Here is a 25529-nt window from a genome sequence, read left to right as displayed (position 1 = left end):
ATGGCAGATTTTCCTTCTGCGTAAAGGCTCAATAGCATCCAATTTTGTGTATGTACCATACTCTCTTTATCTAAGAGTGCTGCCTCTTGGTTTGGGTATCATCTTCTTTGTCTGATTTCTCTTGCCCCCATTTGTTTTTTTATGACAATCTTAATCATAGTCAATAGGGCCAGTCTGACATTTACCCTACTGCAGATGTCTGTAGGTGACCCTGACCTCGAAAACGCTCTGAAATGAGAATATTACCCAACTACATTGTCCCTATACTGTGTCTGGGAAACCAATAGGATGCACTTTCACAGGCCATGTGTGAACTGCTGACAGGAAGGGCTTAAGACTGAGGGTTTTGATGAAACTATTTATAGGGCTAATCAGATTACGTGATCGCACCCTTCCCAGAGACCAGACAGTGGGAAGACAAGCCACAGCAAAGAAAGTGATACATGTGATGCAACTCAGCTCTCTCCAAAAGCTTTGAATGACACAAAAGAGAACATTTAAGTGGCCAGTAGGCAACATGAAAAGATATTTGGCTCAATTGGTAATCTGATGTAAATTCAATTCCAGCTGTGTACCAGTGGCCAGTCACAGACTGGAAAAACCAAAACATCCAGAGATAATACAGACAAGACTGAAGCCAAGGTTCACAGATACACCATAAGAAAAAGAGAAACTGGGACATAGAGTGAGGTTGGCATTTTGAATGAAGTATCTCATGATTCATTATTACATTCAGCAGAACAGACCCAGGGAAATGTGCACACGTGTGCACTGAGAAGTCATCCAACAATAGTCAGAGCCCTGGGGCCTTTCTTGCAGTGAATACGAATGACCAGCAATGACATGTAATGGCATGGCCAATTGAGGTGGTCATGGAACTGTGGATCTGGGGAATATGGAAGAGGTGTGTCTGTTGTCTTTCCTGGCTGATAGTTTGCCTTCTGGTGGTTCTGTGCCACTGTCCCCTCTTGCATGGTGTAAAGCCAGCTTTGGGCCATGCCCCAGGAGGTGTGAAGGCTTCACACTGCTGTCTGGAGATAACAGGAAGGTCCCCCAGACGCTTTAAGCCTTAAACATGTACAGACTTTTTCAAACTGATGAGACTTATAATTTCTTTGACAGTATAATTCTCTTGAAAGTCTTCAGTCAGCTCCATGAGCCAGTCAACTCCCCAGGTCTCTCATAGACCCAGTTCTTAAGCTGCTTCCTTCTCTCAAGCAACCTCCCATAGAGTGGGTTGCCTGGAGTCTGTCTGAAATTTCAGGCTTCAGTACAAATCCTCAGACCTTGAGTCTCACCTTTCTTAAGTGTGTCTCTTAATTTGGCTGGGAAGCTTCAGTAGCCTTTGGAAAATGCTCTGGGCAACCCTGGTTGATTTCTTGGTTAGGACATAGAAGCAACTGACTTGTCAACTCTGTAGAGACCTGCATCCTGAATGCATTATCTGTGAACACTGCAGTCTGGCCAGTTCTACCCTGTACTCTTTCTGTGATACTTTGGCCAAAAAAATGCTGGAAGGAGCAGCTAGCACACATTAACAATGTGGTTTTTATGCAAATGCTTCCTGTAGAGCTAAGAGCTTAATAGGCATGTGGGATGTCCTTCAATTATTTGCAAGTGACTTCCTTGCCAAATGTTTTTGCCACAGAAAAATGCCACCAACTTTCCAGTAAACAACACCAATTTTCTCGTCTCCCAGCTGTTGAGACAATGTCACATACTGTAGGCCTTTCAACAGCAATAGCATTTCTGTGTCATTTCCCATAATCATAAGACTAAGTCTGAGTGCTTTGACAGAGTCCCATCAACAGTTTCACATCTTAAGAACTCCACTTCTTTCTTATGGGGTTATCCAAGGTAAGCCCTCCAGGCCTTGAAGTGCCTTGTCATACCTCCTTACAGAAGGAGCCATAGTTCTTCCATCTTGTGGTTCCTCCATGATCAGTCAAGGCTGAGTCACCTCCATGGCTGAGTCCCAGTGTGTGGGAAGGGGAAGAAGACTGCGGAGACACAGGCAGGAAGATGTAGCCAAGAGGTAACATTCACATCAGTGCACATTCCCTAAGTGGAGGTTCACCTGTCCAGCCATATCTAACTGTAGGGAGGGGGGATGTGATGGGTCAGTCGGGAGTTCACCTGCCCAGCCATCAGGGAAGGGGGATGTGATGGGTCAATCAGAGCTCTGTTACCCCCCAATGTCTTTTTATTGGTGACTGCAGTGCTGGGGGTCGGACACAGCTGTGTGCCTGCTGGGCGAGTGCTCTGCGCCTGAGCCACACCCCAAGCTGTTTACTCTTTATTTTGAGACAGGGTCCCACTAGGTTGGCCTTGTGATCTTCCTCCCCAGCCTCCCCGGTAGCCAGGATTATAGACCTGGGCCCCCAGGTCCTATTTACCCCCAGCTTTCCAGTATCATGTTTCAATTTCCTCTTCAGTTCTGAGAACAGGGTGAGACTCTGTTTCTCATCAAAAGCTCAGAGATGGATAGAAGACCAGAAATATAACAGAAGAATCCTGTCATGAGTTTTAGCTATAAAGATGTAAGCAACTTCACATACTTTTAAATGATTAAACCAATGTGTTTATTTTTATTTTAAATTTTCTGTATTGTCTATGTGTTTATTATCCACTGAGTCAATGTACAGGGGGAGGGGGTTTATTGCATATATATATATATATATATATATATATATATATATATATATATATATATATATATGGCAAGGGCATATGCACCTCAGGTTGTCCTCAAACTCAGCGTGTAGGTGAGACTGGTCTCCAGTCCCCAGTCCCCTGCCTTAGCCTCTCAAGAGCTGGGACCACTGTTATGTGCCACCACAATCGGTGTTTTCAAGGCTTTATAGAGGTGTAATTGACAAGTAAGAATTAGATATGTTTTAACTGTCTATTTTAAAGGAGGGGGTTTCATTCTATGAGTTATGGTCTGTGACGGGGAAAGCAGGGAGCAGGCTGGTCTGGCAACAGGAGCATGGGGAGGGGGCAGGACACAGCACAGCACAGTGACAGACACAGAGGGCTTTCGGTCTGTGTCTACATCAGGACATGTTTATCACAGCCCGATACTTAACACAATTATCTTCTCACGTAGAGCTCATTTCCACTGCTCCCTCTCTCTTGCTAGCTCTCCCTCTCTATCTCTACGTGTGTGTGTGTGTGTGTGTGTGTGTGTGTGTGTGTGTGTGTGTGAACAATACTGAGCTACTGCCAGGCAGTGGTGGTGCATGCCTCTAACCCAGCACTCAGGATACAGAGGCAGGCAGATCTCTGGGTTCAAGACCAGCTTGGTCTACAGAGTGAGTTCCAGGACAGCCGGGGTTGTTACACAGAGAAACCCTGCCTCGAAAAGCCTGAACCACTTCCTTTGAGAATCTCAAGTATGACTGACATCTCCCATAATCACATGCTATACATCACATCTACAACTTAGTCATCGTGTAGTAAGCCAGCACCCTTTGGGCATCACCTGCTCTTCCTGACTCTAGCTCCCAGTATCCACCTTCTACTGTTTCTGTGAGTTTTACTTTTTCATTGTTTTAAATTCTACATGTAAGAGAAGCCATGTAGAGAATTAGCCTTCCTGCACTTGGGCATGTTTCACTTGGTAGGTGCTATTGCGAATGACAGGGTTTCCTCTGTTTTGTTTATTTTTCATTTGAATTTTTCTTTCTTTCTTTCTTTCTTTCTTTCTTTCTTTCTTTCTTTCTTTCTTTCTTTCTTTCTTTCTTTCTTCCTTCCTTCCTTCCTTCCTTCCTTCCTTTCTTTCTCTTTCTGTCTTTCTTTCTTTCTTTCTTCCTTCCTTCCTTCCTTCCTTCCTTCCTTCCTTTCTTTCTCTTTCTTTCTTTCTTTCTTTCTTTCTTTCTTTCTTTCTTTCTTTCTTTCTTTCCTCTCTCTCTCTCTCTCTCTCTCTCTCTCTCTCTCTCTCTCTCTCTCTCTCACACACACACACACACACATACACAAGGTTTTTCTCTATAGCCCTGGCTGTCCTAGAATTCACTATGTAGGACAGGCTGACCTTGAACTCACAGAGATCTACCTGTCTCCTGAGTGCTAGGCTAAAGGTGTGTACCATCACACCCTGCCAATTTCCTCCTTTTTAAAGTCTGAATAATATTCCATCAATTTCACATCTTGCTGAATGGGTGGGGAATTGAGAGTCTAAACAATCCTCAGCAAACCAGACGTGAGAAAAGGAGGTTGTTTGAGGAGGATTCTTACTAATTTAGAATATATGAAGTTTCTTAGTTACGCTTGTTGATGGGCAGGAAGAAGAGAAGAGGGGGCAGGAGGGAAGAAAGACAGACTCTTCTCATAACACAGACACTTAGATGTAACTCCCCTCCCTGTCAATTCCCTTTCTGTGTATTTGTTCCTCTCCAGGAACCATCCTGACTCACCTGAAGAAGGTGGTGTGGTCCAGGATGGCAGGCAGAGCTGTTGCTACCCAGAGAGCCCAGGGGTCCGAAAACACCTTACTATGGGTGTGCCTCCCAACATGATGGATGGCATTTCTGGGAGATCCCTGAGTGCTGTGAGATTGTGGTCTGCAGGGTTGCATAACCCTGCAGAGGGATTCTCTCTATGGCCTGTTCTATCCAACTCTCCTCTCTTCTCCCTCTGTCCTCCACAGCCTTGTGTTGGAGCCAGAGCACTGCCGCACTGCCCTGTGGGAAGGAAAAGCAGCCTGTAACCTTGGAGACACAGCAATGGCAGGGCAAATGTCCCCTGGGAGGTCACTACAGCACCAGGTGCACCTGTTGCCTCACTGGCCAGGACACTGGTGAGCTCCCAGCAGCCTCTTCAGTCCTTGTTTGCTCCTCTCGGCAAGTGCCAAGTGCAGGAATGTGTCCTGGAGGACTTCCTACGTGCAGCCCGGACAGATAAATAGCTGCCTCTCTCTGATATTTGAGTAAATTCCTTTCTGGACTGTCCATGCCAAAGGTCATTTGAGTCAAATCTAAAGCCAGTGTTGAACTGTGTCAGTGATAGAGATGCTGACCACAGGCCACAGGAGACAAGGACAGGGCAGAAAAGTAATTCCCTTTTGAGAAATTCCCTGCCAGAGAAGGAATGCAAGGAGGGTTTTTATTTAAAGCTTTGTAAAACCAAAACAAATCTCTCTTTCTTTCTCTTTCTCACTCACACACACAGACACCAATGTACACACACTCACTCATGTCCAGTGTCACACATACATATATATGCATACATGCACATTCTCACACACTCTCACACACACCTAAGAACGGCTGCCCGGTGTGTGCAGCCTGGTGCTAGTGGGTTTGAAAAGAAAGGCCTTTGTTTCATAGTCTTTCAGATCAGGAAGGCAAAAGATAACTGCCATTAAAAGAAGCACTGGGGAGATGGTAAACCGATAGAGGCACTTGCCACGATAGCTGAGGAGTCTGAGCCCAGCCACACAGAGAGAGGGAGAAACAGGAGGCATCCTCTGACCTCCACAGCTTGCCGTGTGCTGTGCACCTTGCCCCCACATCACACAAACACATGACAAATAAAATTTAAAAATTTGTTTTGTTTTGTTTTGTTTTGTTTTGTTTTGTTTTTCGAGACAGGGTTTCTCTGTGTAGCTTTGCGCCTTTCCTGGCGCTCACTTGGTAGCCCAGGCTGGCCTCGAACTCACAGAGATCCGCCTGCCTCCGCCTCCCGAGTGCTGGGATTAAAGGCGTGCGCCACCAACGCCCGGCTAAAATTTAAAAATTTAATGATGGAAAATCCCAGGGGCTGAGAGATGGCCCAGTGGCCAAAGTGCTTGCTGCACAGATCAGAGCACCTGGATTCAGCTCTCCAGCACCCCTGTGAAAGCTGAGCTTGGCAACCACGCAGCTGTAATTCTGGGGCTGGGGACAGAGGCAAGTGGATCCTGCAGGCTCACTGACCCAAAATCTGCCCAAACTGTGAGCTCCAGGCTCAGTGAGAGGCTCTGCTTCAAAAACTGAGAAGCATGGGGTAAGACAGCCCCTCTGGTCTCCACATGCGTGTCCACAGTCTGTGCACCTGCACCCGCACATGCACATACATGCATGTCCACAGTCTGTGCACCTGCACCCGCACATGCACACACATGCATGTCCACAGTCTGTGCGCCTGCACCCGCACATGCACACACATGCATACACTCTTTCCCCACAAAGTACTAAAGAAAACCAGCATCTTCACTGTGTCAGAGTGGAAAGACAGTAAGGGAAATAGAGCTGGGAAGGAAATGAATTCGCTTAATCATTCATGTGTTTGCTCAGTGAAGCATTCCATAAATGTTTATTAGGAACAACCATGGTATCCACTATAGTAGGGACCAGAGACACAAAACCAAGGAGGACACAGGACTCCAGACTCTCAGATAGCCATGGAATTAGGCATCTAAGCAAATGAACGTCGGACTGCAACACGAGGACTCGCCCAGACATTGGTACAAGGTTCTTGGTGACACTAGCCAGCTGGAGAATCTGTGGCCAGAGGTCAAGAGGAGCTGTAGAGGGGATGGCTAGGTGACTGACGGCTGGGCCTGTGCTGAGCAGAAATGGGGACTGAAGGAGTAGAAGGCAGTACTGGGGTCGCTGCCAGAGTCTGAGCCCTGGCCGTCCAAGGACGCCTTCTGTGGACAGCTTTTGGGAGGCGCCCACCCACCTTCCTATGGAGGAGAGGTAATGGAGGGCTGCTGGACTCCACAAGCGAATCCCAGCACACCTTCAGCAGAGTGCTGGGTCTGAAGAGGCAAAGAGAGCGGCTTCCACCACACCTCCCTTGGGGACAAGTCCCCAAAGCTGCCACAGGGCAGACAGGGAGGAGCTGAGGGCCCTGAGCTGGTCTTTTCAGAAACACATTAGAAGCCTCTCCTTAGTGAACAGGGGCCAGACACTGTCAGTGAGAATTTCGTTACAATCCAGTCACACAGGCTCCCCTCAGTCAAAGAGCCACTGATGTAAAGATACAGGACTGCCTCTTAATGCCAGGGGGCAGGAAGGTGTCAGATTCCAGAAACAATGAAAACCGGGGAAGTGGGCAGCTCACCAGTCCCAGCCTCTCTCAATCTCAGCTTCTCTCCGGGCATCTGCTTTTCTTCCTTCCCTCTGCCCCCTCTGTCACACCACAGCAGACTAGGCCACCCACTGTTTCCACATTACAGCTCCCGTGCTGTGGAAAGCCTAGGACTCTCTTTGAACACAATTTCATGTGTGATCTCTGACTCAGTTGAGGGCAAGAGAACAGGGGTCATGCTGAACAGGTGGCTGCCAGGAGCTACCACTGTGGGCAAGGGGCAGGGATAAGGCACCACAGGAGACCCCAGCCACAGCTCTTCCTATCTTTGGACCCTGGTCCCGGGAGAGAAGTCACTGCTGTGCTGGCTGGTACGTAAGCTGACAAATCAACATATAGATCAGGAAGTTCTTCGTGTGTAGAGATATTACAATCATTACAGTCATCAATAAAGATACAATATATGACTTATTTTCATGAAAGCTCAACTCGTAAGACTGGCATGTAGCTCTCATTCCCCAGACAAGCTGCGCACTGTCACAGGGTGTGGAGCGACCCCTCCCTCCCATCCCTTCCATTTCTGATCTCTGAAAATCTGAAACTCACACTCCCACTTCCTTCCCAAGCTATTCTCTGCTGTCAGGAATCTGTTGTGTACTCTTTGGGGCCTTGCCACGTCCACAGGCACCCATCCATGGTAATGACTAGCTCTAGGAAGGTTATGTCTCGTTCTAATTTCCCTTCTGTTGTGATGAAACACTATGACTAAAAGCAACTTAGGAGAAGAGAAGGCTTACCTGCTTACATTTTCAGGTCACAGTCCACCACTGAGGGAAGTCAGGGCAGGAGCCATGGAGGAATGCTGCTTGCTGGCTCACTCTCTAGCTCGGTCCCAGGCTCATGCTCAACTAACGTTCTGACACAGCTTAAGACCACCTGCCTATGGATGGTGCTGCCCACGGTGGGCTGGGCCCTCCTGCATAATTAACAGTTAAGGTAATCTCCCCCATACGTGCCCATAGGCCAGTCTGATTTTAGCAATTCCTCAACCATGGCTCTCTTGTCAGATGACTGGAGGCTGTGGCAAGTCGGCAAAGCTAACTAGGACACATCCATATGGTGAGGATATATCTGTGCGCTCAAACTGTAAGGCTGTGAACACCCCGGATATCACTGTGTAGCTAGAGCTCTCCAAGGACTTTTGTAACTTATTAGGTCTTCACAGGAAGGGCGATATCCACACGTAGAATCATCAAAGGAATATGAGGAACTCATTTAGCTCAGGTCACTGCCTTAAACCAGGCAAAGGCGGAGGATCTTCAAGCAAATGACCGTGTGTTTTGTTTCTACCCCCACATAAGCCAAGGTGATATATCCTGGGCTTTGGAAGGAACTTGGCATGCCATCTGGGCCAGTGACCTCCTCAGGGTGGGGTCCTGCTCTCCCAGATCTCTGAGACATGGGTCTCCTGGTGACTTGCAAGCTGTGGCCTCTCAGGGAAGCACATTCCAGCTTTGGTTTATAATTTATAATTTGTAATTTCTTTGTATGAGGAATCTCAGACACTCTCCCCTGCCATGTTGCTGCCGTTCAGTGGAACCCATGCCTGTCTCCCACGGCAGCCCCTCCTGATGGAACGAGGAGCTTATGCATCGTAACAAGCCTTTGTCTCAGTTGTCCTTGGAGCCTTCTCCACGGGAAAGAGTTTACAGACCCCTTTGAGCCTGCTCATGCCTCGCTGTGTCCTGTCACCTTTGTGACTCTCAGCAGGTGGTGTGGTCTGAAGTGAGCAGGCAGCTGCAGGACAGTCATCGTTTTCCCCCTTCTCTCAGAGCTAAGACTACAACTGTGTTCTTCTTAGGTTCGTTTATTTATTATGTTTACATGTGTGTGTGCATGCATGTGTTTTGGGTGTATACACACCCGCGTGAGTTTATGTGCACTATACGCTTGCAGGAGTCCTTGGAGCCCAGAAGAGGGCATCAGACCCCCTTGGAGCCAGAGTTCCAGGTGGTTGTGACTCGATGCAGGTGCTGGAACCAGCCTGGGTCTTCTGCAGGAACAGGAAATGCTCTTGACCACTGAGCTGTCTCTTCAGACCCACAACTTTTTTTTGGGGGGGGAGGCTTTTTCAAGACAGGGTTTCTCTGTGTAACCCTGGCTATCCTGGAACTCACTCTGTAGACCAGGCTAGCCTCGAATTCACAGAGATCCATCTGCCTCTGCCTCCTGAGTGCTGGGATTAAAGGCATGCACCACTATGCCCAGCCAGACCCACAACTTTATTAATGTATGGCCTCTCTCTCTCTCTCTCTCTCTCTCTCTCTCTCTCTCTCTCTCTCTCTCTCTCTCTCTCTCTCTCTAGGAGTATCACGTAAGTTTTAAAAAAAACATTTTTGTTGTTGTTGTTTTGGTTTTTGTTTTTTTGAGAGGGTTTCTCTGTGTAGCCCTGGCTGTTCTAGAACTCACTCTATAGACCAGGGTGGCTTCAAACACACAGAAATCCACCTGCCTCTGCCTCCCAAGAGTTTTTAATTTTTGTGTAATTTTCAAAATAAGAAAATTAGTAGGCTGAGTGTGGACCCTCAGGAAACAGAGACAGGAGGATAACTGCAAATTCAAGACCAGTCAGGTCTATGTAGCAAGTTCTAAGGCACCCAGGGCTACTTACAGGTACTTCAGCTAAAAAAAATAAACAAGCAAACAAAATAAAGAGGAAAAGAAGAAGGAAGGAAAAGTTACCTATTTTTCTTGTTATGGATGTATTACTTACTCAGTTATAGTGTATATTCTATCAAACATTTTCTTCATGTAGACACACTACTACATACACTTTTACAAGAGTAGTGTTAAGTTGTGGTAGATACGCTTTACACCCCTGTCAACGGAAAGTGGGGCATACTTCCACCCCAGTTTTATCTGGGCGAGGTCTGAAGCCCGTTTGGCTCCACAGAAGAGAGTGGATATAGCCATGGATCTCTTCATGAAGCCCAGTCATCACATGATGAGGTCTGCAGCCACATAGGGTACCACATGGAGGACTCAAGCTAGACGGGCAGTCAGCTGAGCACACATAGGTGACCAGCCACAAGCATCAACCCTGCACATGAGGACCCTTGGGACCTGCCAGCTGCCCCAGGGCACAGTTAATACCAAACGATGCGATGAATACAAGAACCATGAGAGTCGTCACATTTTAGACTGTTAAGTTTGAAGGGAGTTTTTACAACAACCACAAAACAACCCACAGAATGTTTATACAGAGCTTAGTATGTGTTTGGCATGCTATAACTTTCAAAGTGTGTTTTAACTTGAATAACATTTTACTTTGATTGTATACCAGCCCCTTCAGTTTACAGACGAAGAACCTAAGATGTAGGGAAGTGAGTAATTTCACCAGGTCATGTGGTACGTGAGTGATGGGAAAGGATTTTGATGTAGGTGGTTCATTAGAATCTAGAATCTATGTTCTAATCCACAACACCCCAGTGACTCTCTGCTGACTTTTTAGGAGACCATACACAGGCTGGAGAGATGGCTGTTCTTACAGAGGTCCCAGATTCAGTTCCCAGCATCCACATGGCAGCTCACAACCCTCTGTGATGCCAGTTCTGGGGGACTCAGTGCCCTCTTCTGGCCTCTGTGGGCACTGAATGCACATGGTACTCAGACATACATGACAGCAAAATACCCATACACATAAGATAAATTTTAAAATATTTTTAAAGCCATAAACAACTTTCATTGTCAATGAATATCAATCTAGCCAGGCATAATGGTACATTCCTATAATCCTAGCACTCTGTGGGATGATATAGGAGGATTTCAAGTTTGAGGCCAGCCTAGGCTATGTAGTGAGACCCTTTGTACAACACCAAGGATGCTGAAATTGTTGAATATCTCAAGTAGTATCCCTCTTTTCACTCTGGGGATTACCTTCAGGGGATATATGTTTTATCAATGTTATCAATAGATAAAAGTTTGGACAGTAGTAACTTAGGAGTGAGCATCACTGGGGATCTACTTGAGATCTTCTATATCACCAAAGTTGACTTCAGACACATGATCACCCTGCCTCAGCTTTCCAAGTGCTATGATTACATCTGAATGCTGCCACACCTGTTTCACAGTCTGCACGGTGGTCTGTCATCCTGGTCACTAGATGCCACAGGCTGAAGAATGGCCACATATGGATACCTAGATCCTTGCATAAGAGCCAATTTTCAGGGCTTGGCTTCAGACCCTCAAGTAGTAAATCGCTGAAACAGGCCAGAACCTGTCTTCTGTCTCCTGTGTGGTTCTGATGATAGGCTGGGCACCCAGAATCTAACTTCCATTTCTCCTTATGCATATTGACAGCTCTGTCAAATCCTGGACCAACTTCCAAGGATGCTGAGGCTCTGGAGTCCTCTGGTAGACGTTTGGGAATCTCTGGCACTAATCATCTTGCGGGGATGTCTGCTGCTGTGGTGTGCTGACATGATGCCCCCTTCATCAACACTGAAGCCGTCATTTGTGCACCTGTTTGGAGGTGCTGGCCGCTGACAATCACAGGAGAAATGCCTCCCTTTCTGTCATCTCCAGGAGGTAAAGTGTGGGCAGTCTCTGCCTGAGGAGGACTTCCAGGACTCAGCCCCCTGGCCTCTGGTGGGACACTTCCAAAGAACTGTCTTATGAGATTCACCTGAGACCTTTGTTGCCTCTCAGTGGAACTCAATCCCTCCCCTGTCCCTCTAGTCCTTTGTAACAGTCCCAAGGGCATGCCTAACACTTCCTGCACTCAATTTCCATGAGTGTTTTCTAGGGGACTGACCACAGTGGCCTTGTCTTGGATTGAATTGATAGCATAGCCTCTTGGGATCTTTCCTACTGTGGGGGTGTGGAAGAAAATGGCCCCCAAAGGGAGTGGCACTAGTGGGAGGTGTGGCCTTGTTGGAGGAGGTGTGGCCTTGTTGGAGGAGGTGTGTCACTGTGTGGGCGGGTGTTGAGGTCTCTTGCTCAAGCTTCCCTCAGTGGATTGCATGTTGCCTGCAAGATGTAGGACTCTCAGCTATTCCTCCAGTACCACATCTGCCTGCACACCACCATACTCCCCATCGTGATGATAAGGGATTAAACCTCTGAAACTGTAAGCCAGCCACCCCAATTAAATGTTTTCTTTATAAGAGTTGCCATGATCATGGTGTCTCTTCACAGCAATAAAAACCCTGACTAATACATCTACCATCTTGGGCTTGAAGAGAGTTTCTTCATCCTCCTCTCTCCTCCCCAAGCCTCCCCTCTACCTCACTGAACACTTTTTTGATACTCATTCCGTGCACCTGGCTGAGCTCAGCCTGGGTATTCAGAGGCTTGCTGTGCCTCCAATGTTGGAAAGAAGGAATGGCCTTTGGAGCGGGAAAGCTGAGTGGCCCCCGCCTGGTCCTTGCTCACACAATGCTGTTCTGCAGCTGGGAGAGAGACTAGCCCATCTTCCAGGTCTGAACGTGATCCAGCCGGCGCATTCTGCCCTGGGCTGCCTTTGTGGGGACTTTGGTTTTTCTGACCAGTTCTTATGAGTTTGGGTCTCTTTGCACTCAATTCTCAGCTTCTGTGGCCCGGCTGGCAAGGCCGATGGTGGTGGTACGTTCACTTAGGGCACCAGTGACCGTGGAGTGGTGGGAAACTGGAGAGAAAATCTGTCCAGGAAAAAAAAAATGGGACAGAAGTAGAGGATTGAGGCAAATCAAATTGCCTACCCATCCAAGGCCCCTCAAAAGCTGCTGGTCCAAGGTCAAACCAATCCTCAGAGACATGTTACTCCCTGTTGCTGGGGTTTTGTTAGATTCCAAGGCATGTCTTTTATCTTGTAACCTCTGAGAAATCTCCCTGGTTCCAGTCTGTTCTTTCTGCTCCAGGAAAACAGTCCACTTGTGCCCAGGAAGACAGATGGATAATACCTCAAATCTCCGGAGTGGTCATGAGCCAGACTATTAATTTATTCCATGGGGATAATCTTGGAGAGTACTGGTCTTCCTTCTTAATAATTGAGTGGCCCAGAACAAATCTCTCCAGGTCTCTAAGAGACTCAGGCCTCTCATATCACCACCTACAAGGAATTTTCCTTCTCTTTTGACAGCTCTGTCGGCTAGCAATTGAGTGTTACCTGAAAAGTGCTGAGGAGGCTGCTGATCAAAGTTCCTGGTCCCTTCCTTCTGGGGTGTGTAGGAAGGGCATCCACGATAACCATGATAACATCCTGCTCACCTGATCAGTGATGATTGGCCTAGGAATTCAGCCAAAGGTCAATGCCAAAGTGTGTGTGTGTGGGGGGGGGGCGGGAGCCAAGGATTTTGTTCTCAGCAAAGCTTGTGGGAAAACATTCTTTACTTTGGTGTCAAGTAGCTGTATGAATTTGACCACAAAGAGCCACTCGTGAGACCCTGAGAGGGGAAGGCACTGCCTGGAGGAAAGAAGAAATGAGCTACTGAGCTGGTGTGGCTCTTCTGTAAGTCCCAGCACTCTGGAGGCTGAGGCAGGAGGATTGCTGTAAATTGGAGGTCAGCCTGGGCTACATAATGAAACATCATCTTAAGAGAAAAGGAAATAGAAAAGAAAAGGAAACAACAGCAAGAGACAAATGCGGACGGCGGAAGGGTTTGTGTGCCAGGCACGCGTGTCTCGACCATCCGTGACTTCCCACCAACCCCTCTTTCTTTGAGCTACTCCAGAATTCCCAGAAGTCACCCGCCTGCCTGCCCGTCTCTTTCTCCCCACTGTCCTGATTTTAGTCTTCCTACCAACCTAGAGTCTTTTTTTAAAATATATTTTTAATGATTTATTTATTTTATGTGCATTGGTGTTTTGCTTGCATATATGTCTGTATGAAGGTCTCAGATCTCCTGAACAGTTACAGACAGCTGTGAACTGCCATGTGGGTGCTGGGAATTGAACCCAGGTCCTCTGGAAGAACAGCCAGTTCTCCTAACGCTGAGCCAGCTCTCCAGCCCCGACTAGAGGTCTAATGAACAGAAACTCCCCAACAGCCCCTCTCTATACGTTATACTTGACTAAAAAGGCGTCAGAAAAAAACAAACAAAAACCCAAACCGAACAAACAACCCTTCGGGCTCTTTATGTCTAAAAATTGTCTCTGTTCCTGTCTTCCCTTGATCAGCACGGTTTGTTCTCTGTCACTTAGTTGTGTTAGACCCCACTATCTGGAACTGCCCAGTGTGAGGCTGTGGTTACAGCTGTCTGAGGATGGAGGGGCATGTGGTGTGGGAAGCAGTAGGAACTAGGCGCGGCATGCCTGGGTTACTAGGTGAGACATGGTGAGAGACCTTCATCTCGACCACCCTCCTACTCTTTAGCAGTGACCTCACAGCCCCCCAATGCCTTTCCGAGCCCCCTGTAGCAGCAGGGCACGCCCATCCCAAGGAGCCCAGGAGGGCCGGCCGCCCCGCCTTGCTGTTGGGAAATGTTCATCCAGGCCAGGCCGAGCATGATGACTCATGATATCTGTGACTCTTTGCCTCCCTTTTCAGACCTTTGCATCCCTGGCTTCTACTTCTTGTACTAAACTCCTACTTCCCAACACCTGACTGGCACACAGGTTCTGCTCCCACCATTCAGTGCTGACTGATTCGGGTAGGAATGGGCGGGTCCTGCAGGGGGGCACTCATCTCTTTCCTGCTGGCACCAGGCCTTCTGTATCCATTGTCCCTCCTCACCAGCTGCCTCCCCTTCGTGTGTGCTGCTGGGAAGGTGCATGCTGCCCTGAGCTCCTGCACACAGTCCATGCTCCTCACCCCTCTGACCTCTGCCTGGTTCACTTTCACGCTGTTTCCTGCCCTGTGTCTGGCAGGTGGTCCGAAGATGTGACGCAGGCCCGGCCCAGCTGTGGCTGGTGTCAGGACTGGTTTCCTGGATGTGATTTCCAATTAGAAAATACTATCAGGGCACTCAAGAGGCAGAGGCAGGAGGATCTCTGAGTTCAAGGCTGGCCTGCTCTACAGAGTGAGATCCAGGACAACCAGAGCTACACAGAAACCCTGTCTGAAAAAACAAAACAAAACAAATGAAAGAAGGAAAGAAGGAAGAAAAGAACGAAAGAGAGAAAAAAGAAAGGAAGGAAGAAGAAAGGGAGGAAAGAAGGAAGGAAGGGAAGAAATAAGGAAGAAAATGCCATCAAGGAAGGAAACTCATACCCTCAGTGTGAATTCAGTAAACAAAGAGTATAAAGTCATGGCATCTTAGGCTTGGGAGCCGCTGTACGGATTTTGCTGGCTGGGGAAGCTGACCCCTGTTTGTCTCCATCTGACCTCTCTGGCTTCATTGCTCCATCACTGAGCTGGGACATGGAGGCCATTTGTCAGCGTCTGATGTCTGCGAGTGATGCCTTCCTCAGTGCTGGTTTTCCAGAGGCTCCCTCGTGGCTGGCTCTCCCCGCACTGGGGTACTGCTTAAGTTGGAATGACTAGCCTGGCACATGCTCAGAGTGCTGAGTAAACACAGCAGATGGTATCCCACATCACTCATCCTTCTTCGAACCCACACACCGCTATAAGTTAGAAAACCGGCATTAGGTAAAGGCCTGTGCTAGTTAGTTAGTTAGTTAGTTCGTTAGTTAGTTAGCCAGTTAGTTAGCTAGCTAGTTTTATTTTTGAGATAGGGTCTTCTGTAGCCCAGACTGGCCTCAAATTCATTAAGAATGACCCTGAACTCCTGACTTCCTGTCTGTATCTCTCAGTACCTTCTTACTGGCCTGAGCCATCACTCCAGTCTATCAGCACTGGGGGTCAAACCCAGACCTTTGTGCATGCCAGACAGGTACTCTACCACTAAGCTCTACCCCAGATCCTGTGTTTCTTCTCTGTTTTTATGTATGAGTATGTGAGTGTGATGTGTGAGTGAGTGAGTGAGTGAGTGAGTGAGTGAGTGAGCGTGCATGCGTGCGTGAGTGCCTGTGTGTGTGTGTGTGTGTGTGTGTATGTGTGTGTGTGTGTGTGTGTGTGTGTGTGTGTGTGTGTGTGTGTGTGTAGGCCAGAAGAAGGAGTTGGATCCCTTAGAGCTGGAGTTATGGTGGTTGTGAGGTGCCTGATGTGGGTGCTGGGAACCACATTCAAGTCCTCTGGAAGAACATAGATGCTCTTAACCACTGAACCAACTCTCCAGCTTCATTCTGTTTCTGGTTTGGGGTTTTTTGGTTTTTTTGTTTTGTTTTGTTGTTGATGTTGTTGTTTCCCAGACAGTGTTTCTCTGTGTAGTTTTGGTGCCTGTCCTGGATCTCACTCTGTAGACCAGGCTGGCCTCGAACTCACAGAGATCCGCCTGGCTCTGCCTCCCGAGTGCTGGGATTAAAGGAGTGCACCACCACCGCCTGGCAGTTTTTTGGTTTTATTAAGTGAAGAAAGGACTAGGGTGTAGCCCAATGGCAGTGCCAGGGCCTAGCTGTCTGAGGTCCTGGTTCTGTCCCCAGCACCAGAACAAGGAAATGAAAGAGGGAGGAGGATGGAGAGGTGATGCCACTCTTCTCCATCTCGGGGCAGTGCCCAATCGAAGAGCCTCCCTGACAATGGACACTTCCAGGGCTGTCTTAGAATGACACCGTTTGGAGAGGTTGCTGAGGGGAGCCCACGGTTGTTTCTTTAGACACCTCATCATGGAGTAGATGTCCATCAGAGTCCCAGCAACTACACCAAGCACCAGAAAGGACCTCAGGAGCACATGGAGAGTACCAAAGGTCAGGGAAGAGGAGACAGGAACCAGTGGGGCCATATGACCCAGCGCACAGTGGTGAGCTTGTGGGATGGCCCCCAGCCCACAGGCCATCCGTAGAGCTCTTCAGGGACTGTTTAGCTCTAAGCAGTTTCTGTCCATGAGGCTTTTCTTGGGGGATCCATTGGTGACTCTGTTTGTCCCTAACAGCACTCACGAAGGTCTGGGGGATGGATTTGGAGAGAAGGAAAGGCCTAATCAAGACTCCCGTGCTCAGAGCAGCCGGGCTGTGTCCTCCACAGTCAGTGCAGCTCAGCGGAGCCCTCCACCCCTCAGCATAGCTCTCCTGTCCATCCTCTCAGCTGCCTGATCCAGAAGACAGCTGGGAGGTGTTGACAGAGGTGTGGCTGAGGATGGGCTTCCGGTGCCTTCCCCACAGGCATCAATCATCCCAGAAAGAGGCTGGACCAAGGAGAAGGGGAAGCCCTAGACACATTTATCTGCAAGCCTCTTTTGGCCTGTGTGCTCTGCTAAGGGCCCATCTACATGTAAAGGGCCCTGGCATGCTGTGGGCTTCCATTTATGTTTCAGGGTGTTTGTGATAAGAAATACACACACATGCTTTTTCCATCCCTGTGGCATATCTCATGAAGTAAACAGTTGAAGTGAATCCATTTCTTACTGCAGGCCTATTAAAAATTAAATCTTCTGAATGTTTCCTTTACTTAAGTAATATATGTACCATTAAGGGTTACATTATTATTTTTAAAAGTTTATTATTTTTTAAATTTTATTTATTTATTTGTTGAGACAGGATCTCTACATATCCCTGGCTGTTATAGAACTCACTATGTCGATCAGACTGGCTTCAGACTCAGAGATCTGTATGACTTTGCCTCCTGAGTGCTGGGATTAAAGACATGTGCCACTGTGATCCACATTTAAAAATTTAAAGTGTATGTGTGTTTTGCCTGAATGTATGTCTGTGTACCACATGTGTGTCTGGTGCCTGCTAAGGCCAGAAGAGGGCATCAGAGCCCCTGGAACTGGAGTTACAAATGGTTGTGAGCAACTGTATGGGTTGGGAATAGAACCTGGGACTTCTAGAAGAGCAGTAAGTGCGGCTTGGCCACATCACTATTCACAGACCTTCCACTCTCCTCCTTACATCCCTATACTTGAAAAGAGAAAGCTTTGAAGATATGAAGCCAGCTGTAGTGGTACATGTCTGTGATTCCAGCCTTCAAGGCTGAGGCAGGACGACTTGAGTTTGAGCTAGACTCTACATAGTGAGCTCCAGTCTAGTCAGGGCTACATATCCAGACCCTGACTTAAAAAAACAAAAACAAAAACAAAAACAACCAACCAACCAAACATACAAACAAAACTATATGTTGTTTCCAGTTAGTTTGTTGTTGTTGATGTTTTGTTTTTTGAGTCATGATTTCTCTACGTAGCCCTGGCTGTCTGGAGCTCATTATGTAGGCCAAGCTGGCCTTGAACTTACAGAGATCCGCCTGTCCCTGCCTCTCAAGTGCTGGATTAAAGGCGTGCGCCACCACCGCCTGGCTGGTTGGGGTGATTTTTTGCCATTTAGAAGTTTTATTCCTTTTCTTACAAGTTCTGCCCTACCTGCTGTGAGAGCCATGCTTGAAGACATGTGTGTGGTCCCGTGTGTGCAGTTCCGTGTGTGCAGTCCGGGGGATGTGACTGTTAAAGTGGATTTTACTCACATAGACACGGAGCACCCGGTGGCTCTCCAGATGCCCAGCAGCATGGGAACTCATGTCTACTTTGCAGATTTCAGAGACAAACATGGCGGCAGAGCGTCCTCTACCCAGAGGTGTTTTCATCCTGCAGAGAATGGAAAATGAATCGAGCTGTGGGATAGCCAATGCTTTGCTGCTTCTAGAAAAAATAAAAAGGGTGGAAGTCACAGCTGTCCTCTCAGGAGCACTGCAGCGCCGGCACCACTGAGAACACCCGGGGGACAACCCAGCCTCCAGGAACAGAGCGAACTCTCAGGCAGGCCTGGTGTGGCTCCCCTCCCTTGAGGTTGCTGACTGCTCAGACTTTTACAATTCTCAAGCCTCATTCCAAGGAGCTTTTGTGGTTTAAATCAATGTGCTTCTGGGAATCAGCCCTTATTATTTCCTCGTTCACATTAATTGCCTCACTCTACCACTCTGACATAATGCCCTTTGTCCCACAGCACAATGCAAGTCCTTTCAGGGATTCTGAGAGCTTTCTAATTAAGACTCAACCTCAGGACAGAGGAGACACTGAAGCCTAGAGGCAGGGACAGAGCTACTCCTCGGTCACAAAGGAGACAAGCCCCAGTCCAGCTGTTCCCCTAGGAGCAGCCTGCACAGCCCCAGACTGCCAGGCCCACAGTAGGGGTCGATGTGCCTTTGTGGTCCCGCTTAGGATCAGCTGCTGTTGACTTGAAGACTGAAGAGAGCAAAACCAGAAGACGGTTGGGCAATAACAGCTCTCACATTTATAGTCAGTTGTCAGGGGCCTGGCGTGGCAAAAACTACATGAGGCCATTTGAGTCTGACTTCTAAGTAATTAACTATCAGCAGCAGCCCTGGTCTATGCCAGACACCATATTAGACCCCAGAAATATAAAGAAGTGCTCCCAACCCCTCTGTGGGTCATAGTCTAGGAAAGGACACCGGGAAGTGTCCAGGAGGGATGGGAGTTGGCAGCACCAGCTCTGGAGGCACTGGGCATGGCTTCTGGAAAGGACTTTGGCTTTGGTAAAGAGAAGATTGCCACACTGTGCTGGGAAGAGCTGGAGGGAGATGTCCCTGCACACTGAGACCCAAGTGCCCTGTCCTGGGATTCTGGGAATGAACTGAGAGTCGATATGTCACAAGTGGCCATGGTCAGCCACTGCCTTCCTACCACAGCCTTCATCTATTCCTGGCATTTCTCAGTGTCGGGATGTTGAGGTGCGGGCTGCTGTTTTCCTTCTTCGCCTTGTTGCTTTACCATCCACTTTCCCCCAGGCATCCCTCAGACTGGGAAGATCTGGCGTGGAGTGCTGCCCCTGCCACACCAGGCTATTCGGGAAGCCTTGGGCAGGAACGAGGCTGGACTGCCTTCTGTCACTACAGACAGAACAGGAGCGGGGGCACTGGCAAGGCTCCCCACTACTGGGCTAGTTCCCCAGAGAGAGGTTCTGAGAGCCAAAATCCTTTGCAGGGGCTTCAGGTGAAAGCAGGTGGGCTAGGGGTCTGAGGGGAGAGCAGTAACTTGGTAAGCAGCAGCGTCACGCCTAGGAATCTTGATGTCTCTCATCAGTTCTCACGGGCCTGGCTTACAGCGATGCGGCAAATACTGTTTGACTTCCTCTCCTTTCTTGTCCTTGCTATGAACTGCTTATCTAATTATTCTTTATCAATAAAAACTTGGGAGTCAGATATCAGGGTAAGAACCTGATTGATCAGAGAAATGATGGAGAAGCAACCGAGTGACCTCCTCTCTCCTTCCTCTATCCAAAGGGGCCGAGCTTTTCTCTCAGTCCCTCCCTACAACTTCCTGTGTCTCTCTATATGTCCTCGGTCCTCCAAAACCTCTATGGTTAATTTTGATCAACTAGTAGCTAGTTCTGCCCTCTGATTCAAAGTAAACTTTATTGTCAGAGTGCAATTAAAATAGCCCACAACATAGTCATTTTCTTTTGTCTTCTCCATCTGCCACAGGATCTTCTGAGAGGCAGTGTATTTGCCTTCTTGGTTGATGGTGACCTTCTCATGCCTCACAGACCTCAGCACCAAGAATGAACAGATTCTCCTGGTGTCAGGAGTGTCCTGAGGGACTCTGAATGTGTCACCTCTTTTCACAAGGGCCTTGGTCAATTCATGAGAACGTGACTGACTTCCAAAGACTACATTGCTGGAGGGCCATTAGGGAGATGATCAACAAGCTTCAGTGCTTGCCGCTTCTCTTGGGCGTGGTTGTATGTGTGCATGTGTTGTGCACATGTGTGTGGTTGTGCAGGTCAAAGGTCAATGTCAATTTACTTCCTTAGTCACTCACACAGGTATTTTTAAAGACAGGATTTGGAGTTTTCTCCAGTCCCACTCCAGCCTGCAGCCACTCAGACCCAAGTAAACACACATAGACTTATATTACTTATAAACTGTATGGCCATGGCAGGCTTCTTGCTATCTAGTTCTTATATCTTAAATTAAGGCATTTCTATTAATCTATAAGTTGCCATGTGGCTTGTGGCTTACCGGTACTTTACATCTTACTTCTCATGGTGGCGGCTGGCAGTGTCTCCTGACTCAGCCTTCCACTTCCCAGAATTCTCCTCTCTGCTTATCCTGCCTATACTATACTTCCTGCCTGGCTACTGGCCAATCAGCGTTTTATTTATCAATCAATCAGAGTAACACATATTCACAGCTTACAGAAAGACATTCCCAGCACAGGGTCTCTCAAGGAAACTGGTTTTCAACAACTGTCTAGAAAGGCTGGCTAGCAAGCCCCAGGGCTCCTCCTGACTCCACCTCCATGGTGTTGTGACTACTGTTATTTTTGGTAGACTCAGGTTTTTTGTGGATGCTGGGGATCTGAACTCAGGCCCTTAGTGCTTGTGTGTCAAGCACTTATCGATTGTGCTATTTCCCCCCTTTCCACCTCTTCTGCTCCTTGCTTTTGACAAGGCCTCATTATGTAACCTAGGCTGGCTTCACAACCCTGCATCTGCAGAGTGCTGCATACAGATGTGCACTGTCACATCTGGGTTAAAGGAAAAGAGGGTCTTGTGGGCATTGGCTTTAGTACTGCTGCACTTCTTCCCATTCCAGACTCCGATCAGCGCCTTGGTACACAAGGACTGCACTGGCCTCTCCGGTATTTGTGGGCCATGCACTCATCTTCACACTGTGTGGTGTCAAGAACACACAGCAAGTCCGTCTCTCTACCTCTGACTGTGAGGGGAGTAGCAGACAGCTCACTCAGGACTGAACAGCCAGTGTGAGGGATGGAGGTGGGAAGGGGCGTGGAGAGCCAGTCTGTTCTTAGTAATAAGAAATACTAAATTAGCCACCACTCTGTCCAGTGAGGCCAACCTCAGAGCCCAGGTGGCTTGACTAGTTTGGGCAAGAGTAAACGAAGTAGGCTGTGGAGGAACATGGAGAAATCACATGGATAGACAACCTGGCTTTTCCGGGCTGGAGAAGGGTTGAACAAATACATGCATGCTCATGCAATGTCCAGGATGCCATTTCCTTTCTTTTTGTTTTGTTTTTCCAAGACAGGGTTTCTCTGTGTAGATTTTGGTGCCTGTCCTGGATCTTGTTCTGTAGCCCAGGCTGGCCTCAAACTCAGAGATCCGCCTGGCTCTGCCTCCCGAGTGCTGGGATTAAAAGCGTGCACCACCACTGCTTGGCTAGGATGCTATTTTCTGCAGTGTGGGTTATACACGGAGGGTGTCAAGAGCTCCTGACATGCTGGTGCCTAAGTGCGCAGGGTATTCAAAGACTTATCTTAGACTACGTCAGGAACCCAGTGGGAAGACTCCCCCAACCCCAAATTGGAACGAATTGGGATGAAACAGAAAGTCATTGGCGGAAATAAGCAAAGGCAGCGCTCCAGGAAAGTGTGAGGCTGGGAGCTCGGGGGAGCTAGGCCTGTGTGTGTGTGTGTGTGTGTGTGTGTGTGTGTGTGTGTGTGTGTGTGTGTGTATGTATGTGTGTGTGTGTGTGTGTGCTGGGAGCTCAGGGGCTAGGACCAGGTGTGTGTGTGTGTGTGTGTGTGTGTGTGTGTGTATGTGCTGTGGACAGCCCCTTCTGTCCACAAGTAGTCCAGTCCCTGTCAGGGTACATCTCAGAAACTTGCACCAAGTGAGGAACAGCCTTCTTGCCCTTACTCCCCTCAGCAGTCAGGGGCCTTCCCTACTCTGCTCCACCTACCTCACCCCACCCTACCCCACCCCACCCCACCCCACCCTCAGGGCTGCTCTGTGCATCTTCTCCAGGTCCCTCCTTCCCTTCTGTGCCACACCCCAGCCACTTGCTCTAAGGACGGGCAGTCTCTCGGGTTATTTCTATCTCTATCTGTAGGCCAGAACCCTCTGGAGGGCAGGTGCTTGGTGGGGAGACCATACTCAATCTCCCAGGCAGTCCTGGGCCAGAAGCCAAAGCCTCCATGTGAAGGTATGAAACCAAGGTCATATAGTTTATCCCTCTGCCTCCAGAGGGTCCTTGGGAAACTCCCTTGGTAGCTGGGCAGACCTGTCCTACAGCAATTCAGGAACTCATGCTCTTTAGTACAGGTCATCTTCACAGCCCCCTGCCCCCCAAACTGTTCCTCACCCTCAACAATGTTTGCAGAAACTGTCTCCTCCTTTCATGCTGTTTGGAGGGGCTAGCTATCTCTCCAAAACGTTATGAGAATGGAGCTGTTATGATGTTAGCAATGCAGGATCTACTGAGCCATGACCGTGGTGTGATGACGAATTAGCCTTGGTTATAAGCTTATGCCTTTGTAAATACCTCAGACTCAGAGAGGCCCAAGTTAGCTGGCTATGCTGAGGAAGCATCTACTGCTCCTGGCCCTGCCCAGGGCTGTGGCCACAGTTAAGCCTGAGGGATGGAAACAGCTTCCTCCCAAGAGAATACATTCCTCTCTAACCTGGGCCCTCAAATGGCCCAGCACATTCTTCTCAGGAGGAAGAGCTGCCCCCCAAGACCATAATTTAATGCAACTAATGTTTCTTTCCATGAAACCTCCTGGGCCACCAGGCCACATGGGGAGGGTGGCTCCAGGAGAAGACTAGCCAGACACCAGGATCCCGCATGGTATCTAGCATGAGTCTTCACAGTGCTGTATGGCAGGGTTATTACTAGCTCCACAGGACAGATAACACCATGAGTCAGGTGTGAGAAGGGAGACTCCAAGATGTGCCAGGGGCTGCTGTGGGGCACAGGACATCAGAGGATATCAGTGACATGTGCCACCATATATCCGAGACTTCATGTTCAAGCCAACTCTTGAGCAGCTAATTATACACAATTCTGGGTAGATTACTGGTCACAGAGGAACACAAGAGAGCTTGTCCGGAAGATTTGGCTGAGGGTATTCCTGGGAGTCTAGAGAGGCCAGTGGGAGTGTCACTGTGGGACAGCTGGAGACAGGGAGAGCCCAGGCTTTGTAGGAGTTCCCCATCTCCCCTAAACAGCGACCTGAGGTGTGCTAAGACTGCCATGAATGACTTCGATTGGACCGAAAGGAAACCTGAGCAACACTGAAGGACAGGCACGGGCTGAGTGCGGCTTCCTAGAGGCTACACTTCACCACAGCGGTCAGCAGCTACTTGGAGATGCCCATTCAGACCCTTTGCCCTCTCAAGGAGAAATCAGTCCAGTTCTGAGGAGGCTGGTTTATCCAGCCGTCAAGGCCAGAGGAGGCTTCTCATTAACAGCTGGCTCACACCCTGGGCGAGAAACAGGAAAGGGCATGGCCCTGAACACAAGGAACTTGTCCACCACTGTACTTCCAGCACCCGTTACTTGGTACACGCTCAGTAGTTAATGAATTCAAAACGGTGGTCTTGTTGGCCAAGCTTTGGGCATAATCTGGGAACTAGCTGAGTTCAAAACTTTTGCTTGGACAAAGCTGCTTCCATCAGTCACCGAGGCGTGCAGGTGGGGCAGTGTTGAGGGCAGACTCTTCCACACAACAGGAGCCCAGATGCGTTTCTTCCCTGACAGTGCAGTCTTAGCCAGGGCAATATACTCCTGAGCATCCCAGGGACACAGTAACACTGATAGATCTGATGATGCCCACGTGACCCCGATTACAGTCTTCTTGCGGTGTGACATTGAAGAACTCAAATCACCCAGCAGCCTGGCAAGAGCAGCAGACGTCTTGCATCGGGAGAGGGGCTCTCAGCTGTTTCTGAGATGCTTTCCAAGTGCTGCAAAAGGAGGGAATGTCAGCGTGGCCAGTTTCCTAATGATGCATGATCATTTCCTGTGTCACACAGGACACTGTTAAGACTTCAGAAACAGGTGCTGGAGAGATGGCTCCATGGTTAGGAGCTGACTGCTCTTCCAAAAGACCTGAGCTCAATTCCCAGTACCACACAGAGGCCCATTACCCCCTGTAATTCCATTTCTAGGGGATCCCAATGCCCTCTTTGGGCCTCTGTGCTACACATGAAATAATAAAAAGTTGCAGAAATGACACTTTTGCACCCTTTCCACATTCTCTAGCAAAATAACCACTGTTATTCATTCTCTAACAATAGGCCTTGAACATTCTTCCAGCCCCAGCTTCTTCAATGATCCTCATCACCCAGTGTCTGCCCTTGCTGGTAGGTGAGGGCAGGAAGAGACAGGGAGGAGGGACCTAGGCTCTAGCACGCCACTCTCACCGCTCAGCCCCCATCCCCCACCCATGCTGCTGGGGAGACGCTGATGGATACAATGCCTGTTCTCCAGAGTTCAGTGGGTGGCAGGCACCTCAGGTACAGCAGGCCACTTTACCTTCTAGGATGCTGGGAAACCAAAGACCTAGACACCTGGAGTCCCTTGACAATCTCAGTCTAATATAGACCCCCATACACCTTTTGTTCTTAATACTGTAAACACTGCCAAACAAGTTTCAGCAAAACGAGTCAACACAGTGGCTCACGCTCAGGGCCACGCCATTCAATCCCAGTATTTGGCAGGCAGAGGCAGATCTGAGTTTGAGATCAGCCTGGTCTACATAGAGTTCTGGGACAGCCAGGGTTACATGTCTCAAAAACAAAACAAAAAATAAAACCCATAACCAAACCAATACAACAAACTC

General features: G+C 48.6%; 1 protein-coding gene across 1 annotated transcript in view; it reads left to right on the top strand.

The window, feature by feature from the left end:
• Positions 1-13099, top strand: part of LOC143267748 (uncharacterized) — a 70395-nt gene extending 57296 nt beyond the window's left edge. The window contains exon 4 of the mRNA XM_076547166.1: positions 11377-13099. Within this exon, the coding sequence (XP_076403281.1) occupies positions 11377-11562 (186 nt within the window). The 3' untranslated portion in view covers positions 11563-13099. The remainder of the gene's footprint in view (positions 1-11376) is intronic.
• The last annotated feature ends 12430 nt before the right edge of the window (positions 13100-25529 follow it).

Source organism: Peromyscus maniculatus, chromosome 11 (assembly GCF_049852395.1).
Source record: "Peromyscus maniculatus bairdii isolate BWxNUB_F1_BW_parent chromosome 11, HU_Pman_BW_mat_3.1, whole genome shotgun sequence".
Lineage (NCBI taxonomy): Eukaryota > Metazoa > Chordata > Mammalia > Rodentia > Cricetidae > Peromyscus > Peromyscus maniculatus.
The sequence above is the reverse complement of the archived record's forward strand: the minus strand, read 5'-3'. Positions and strand labels throughout refer to the sequence as shown.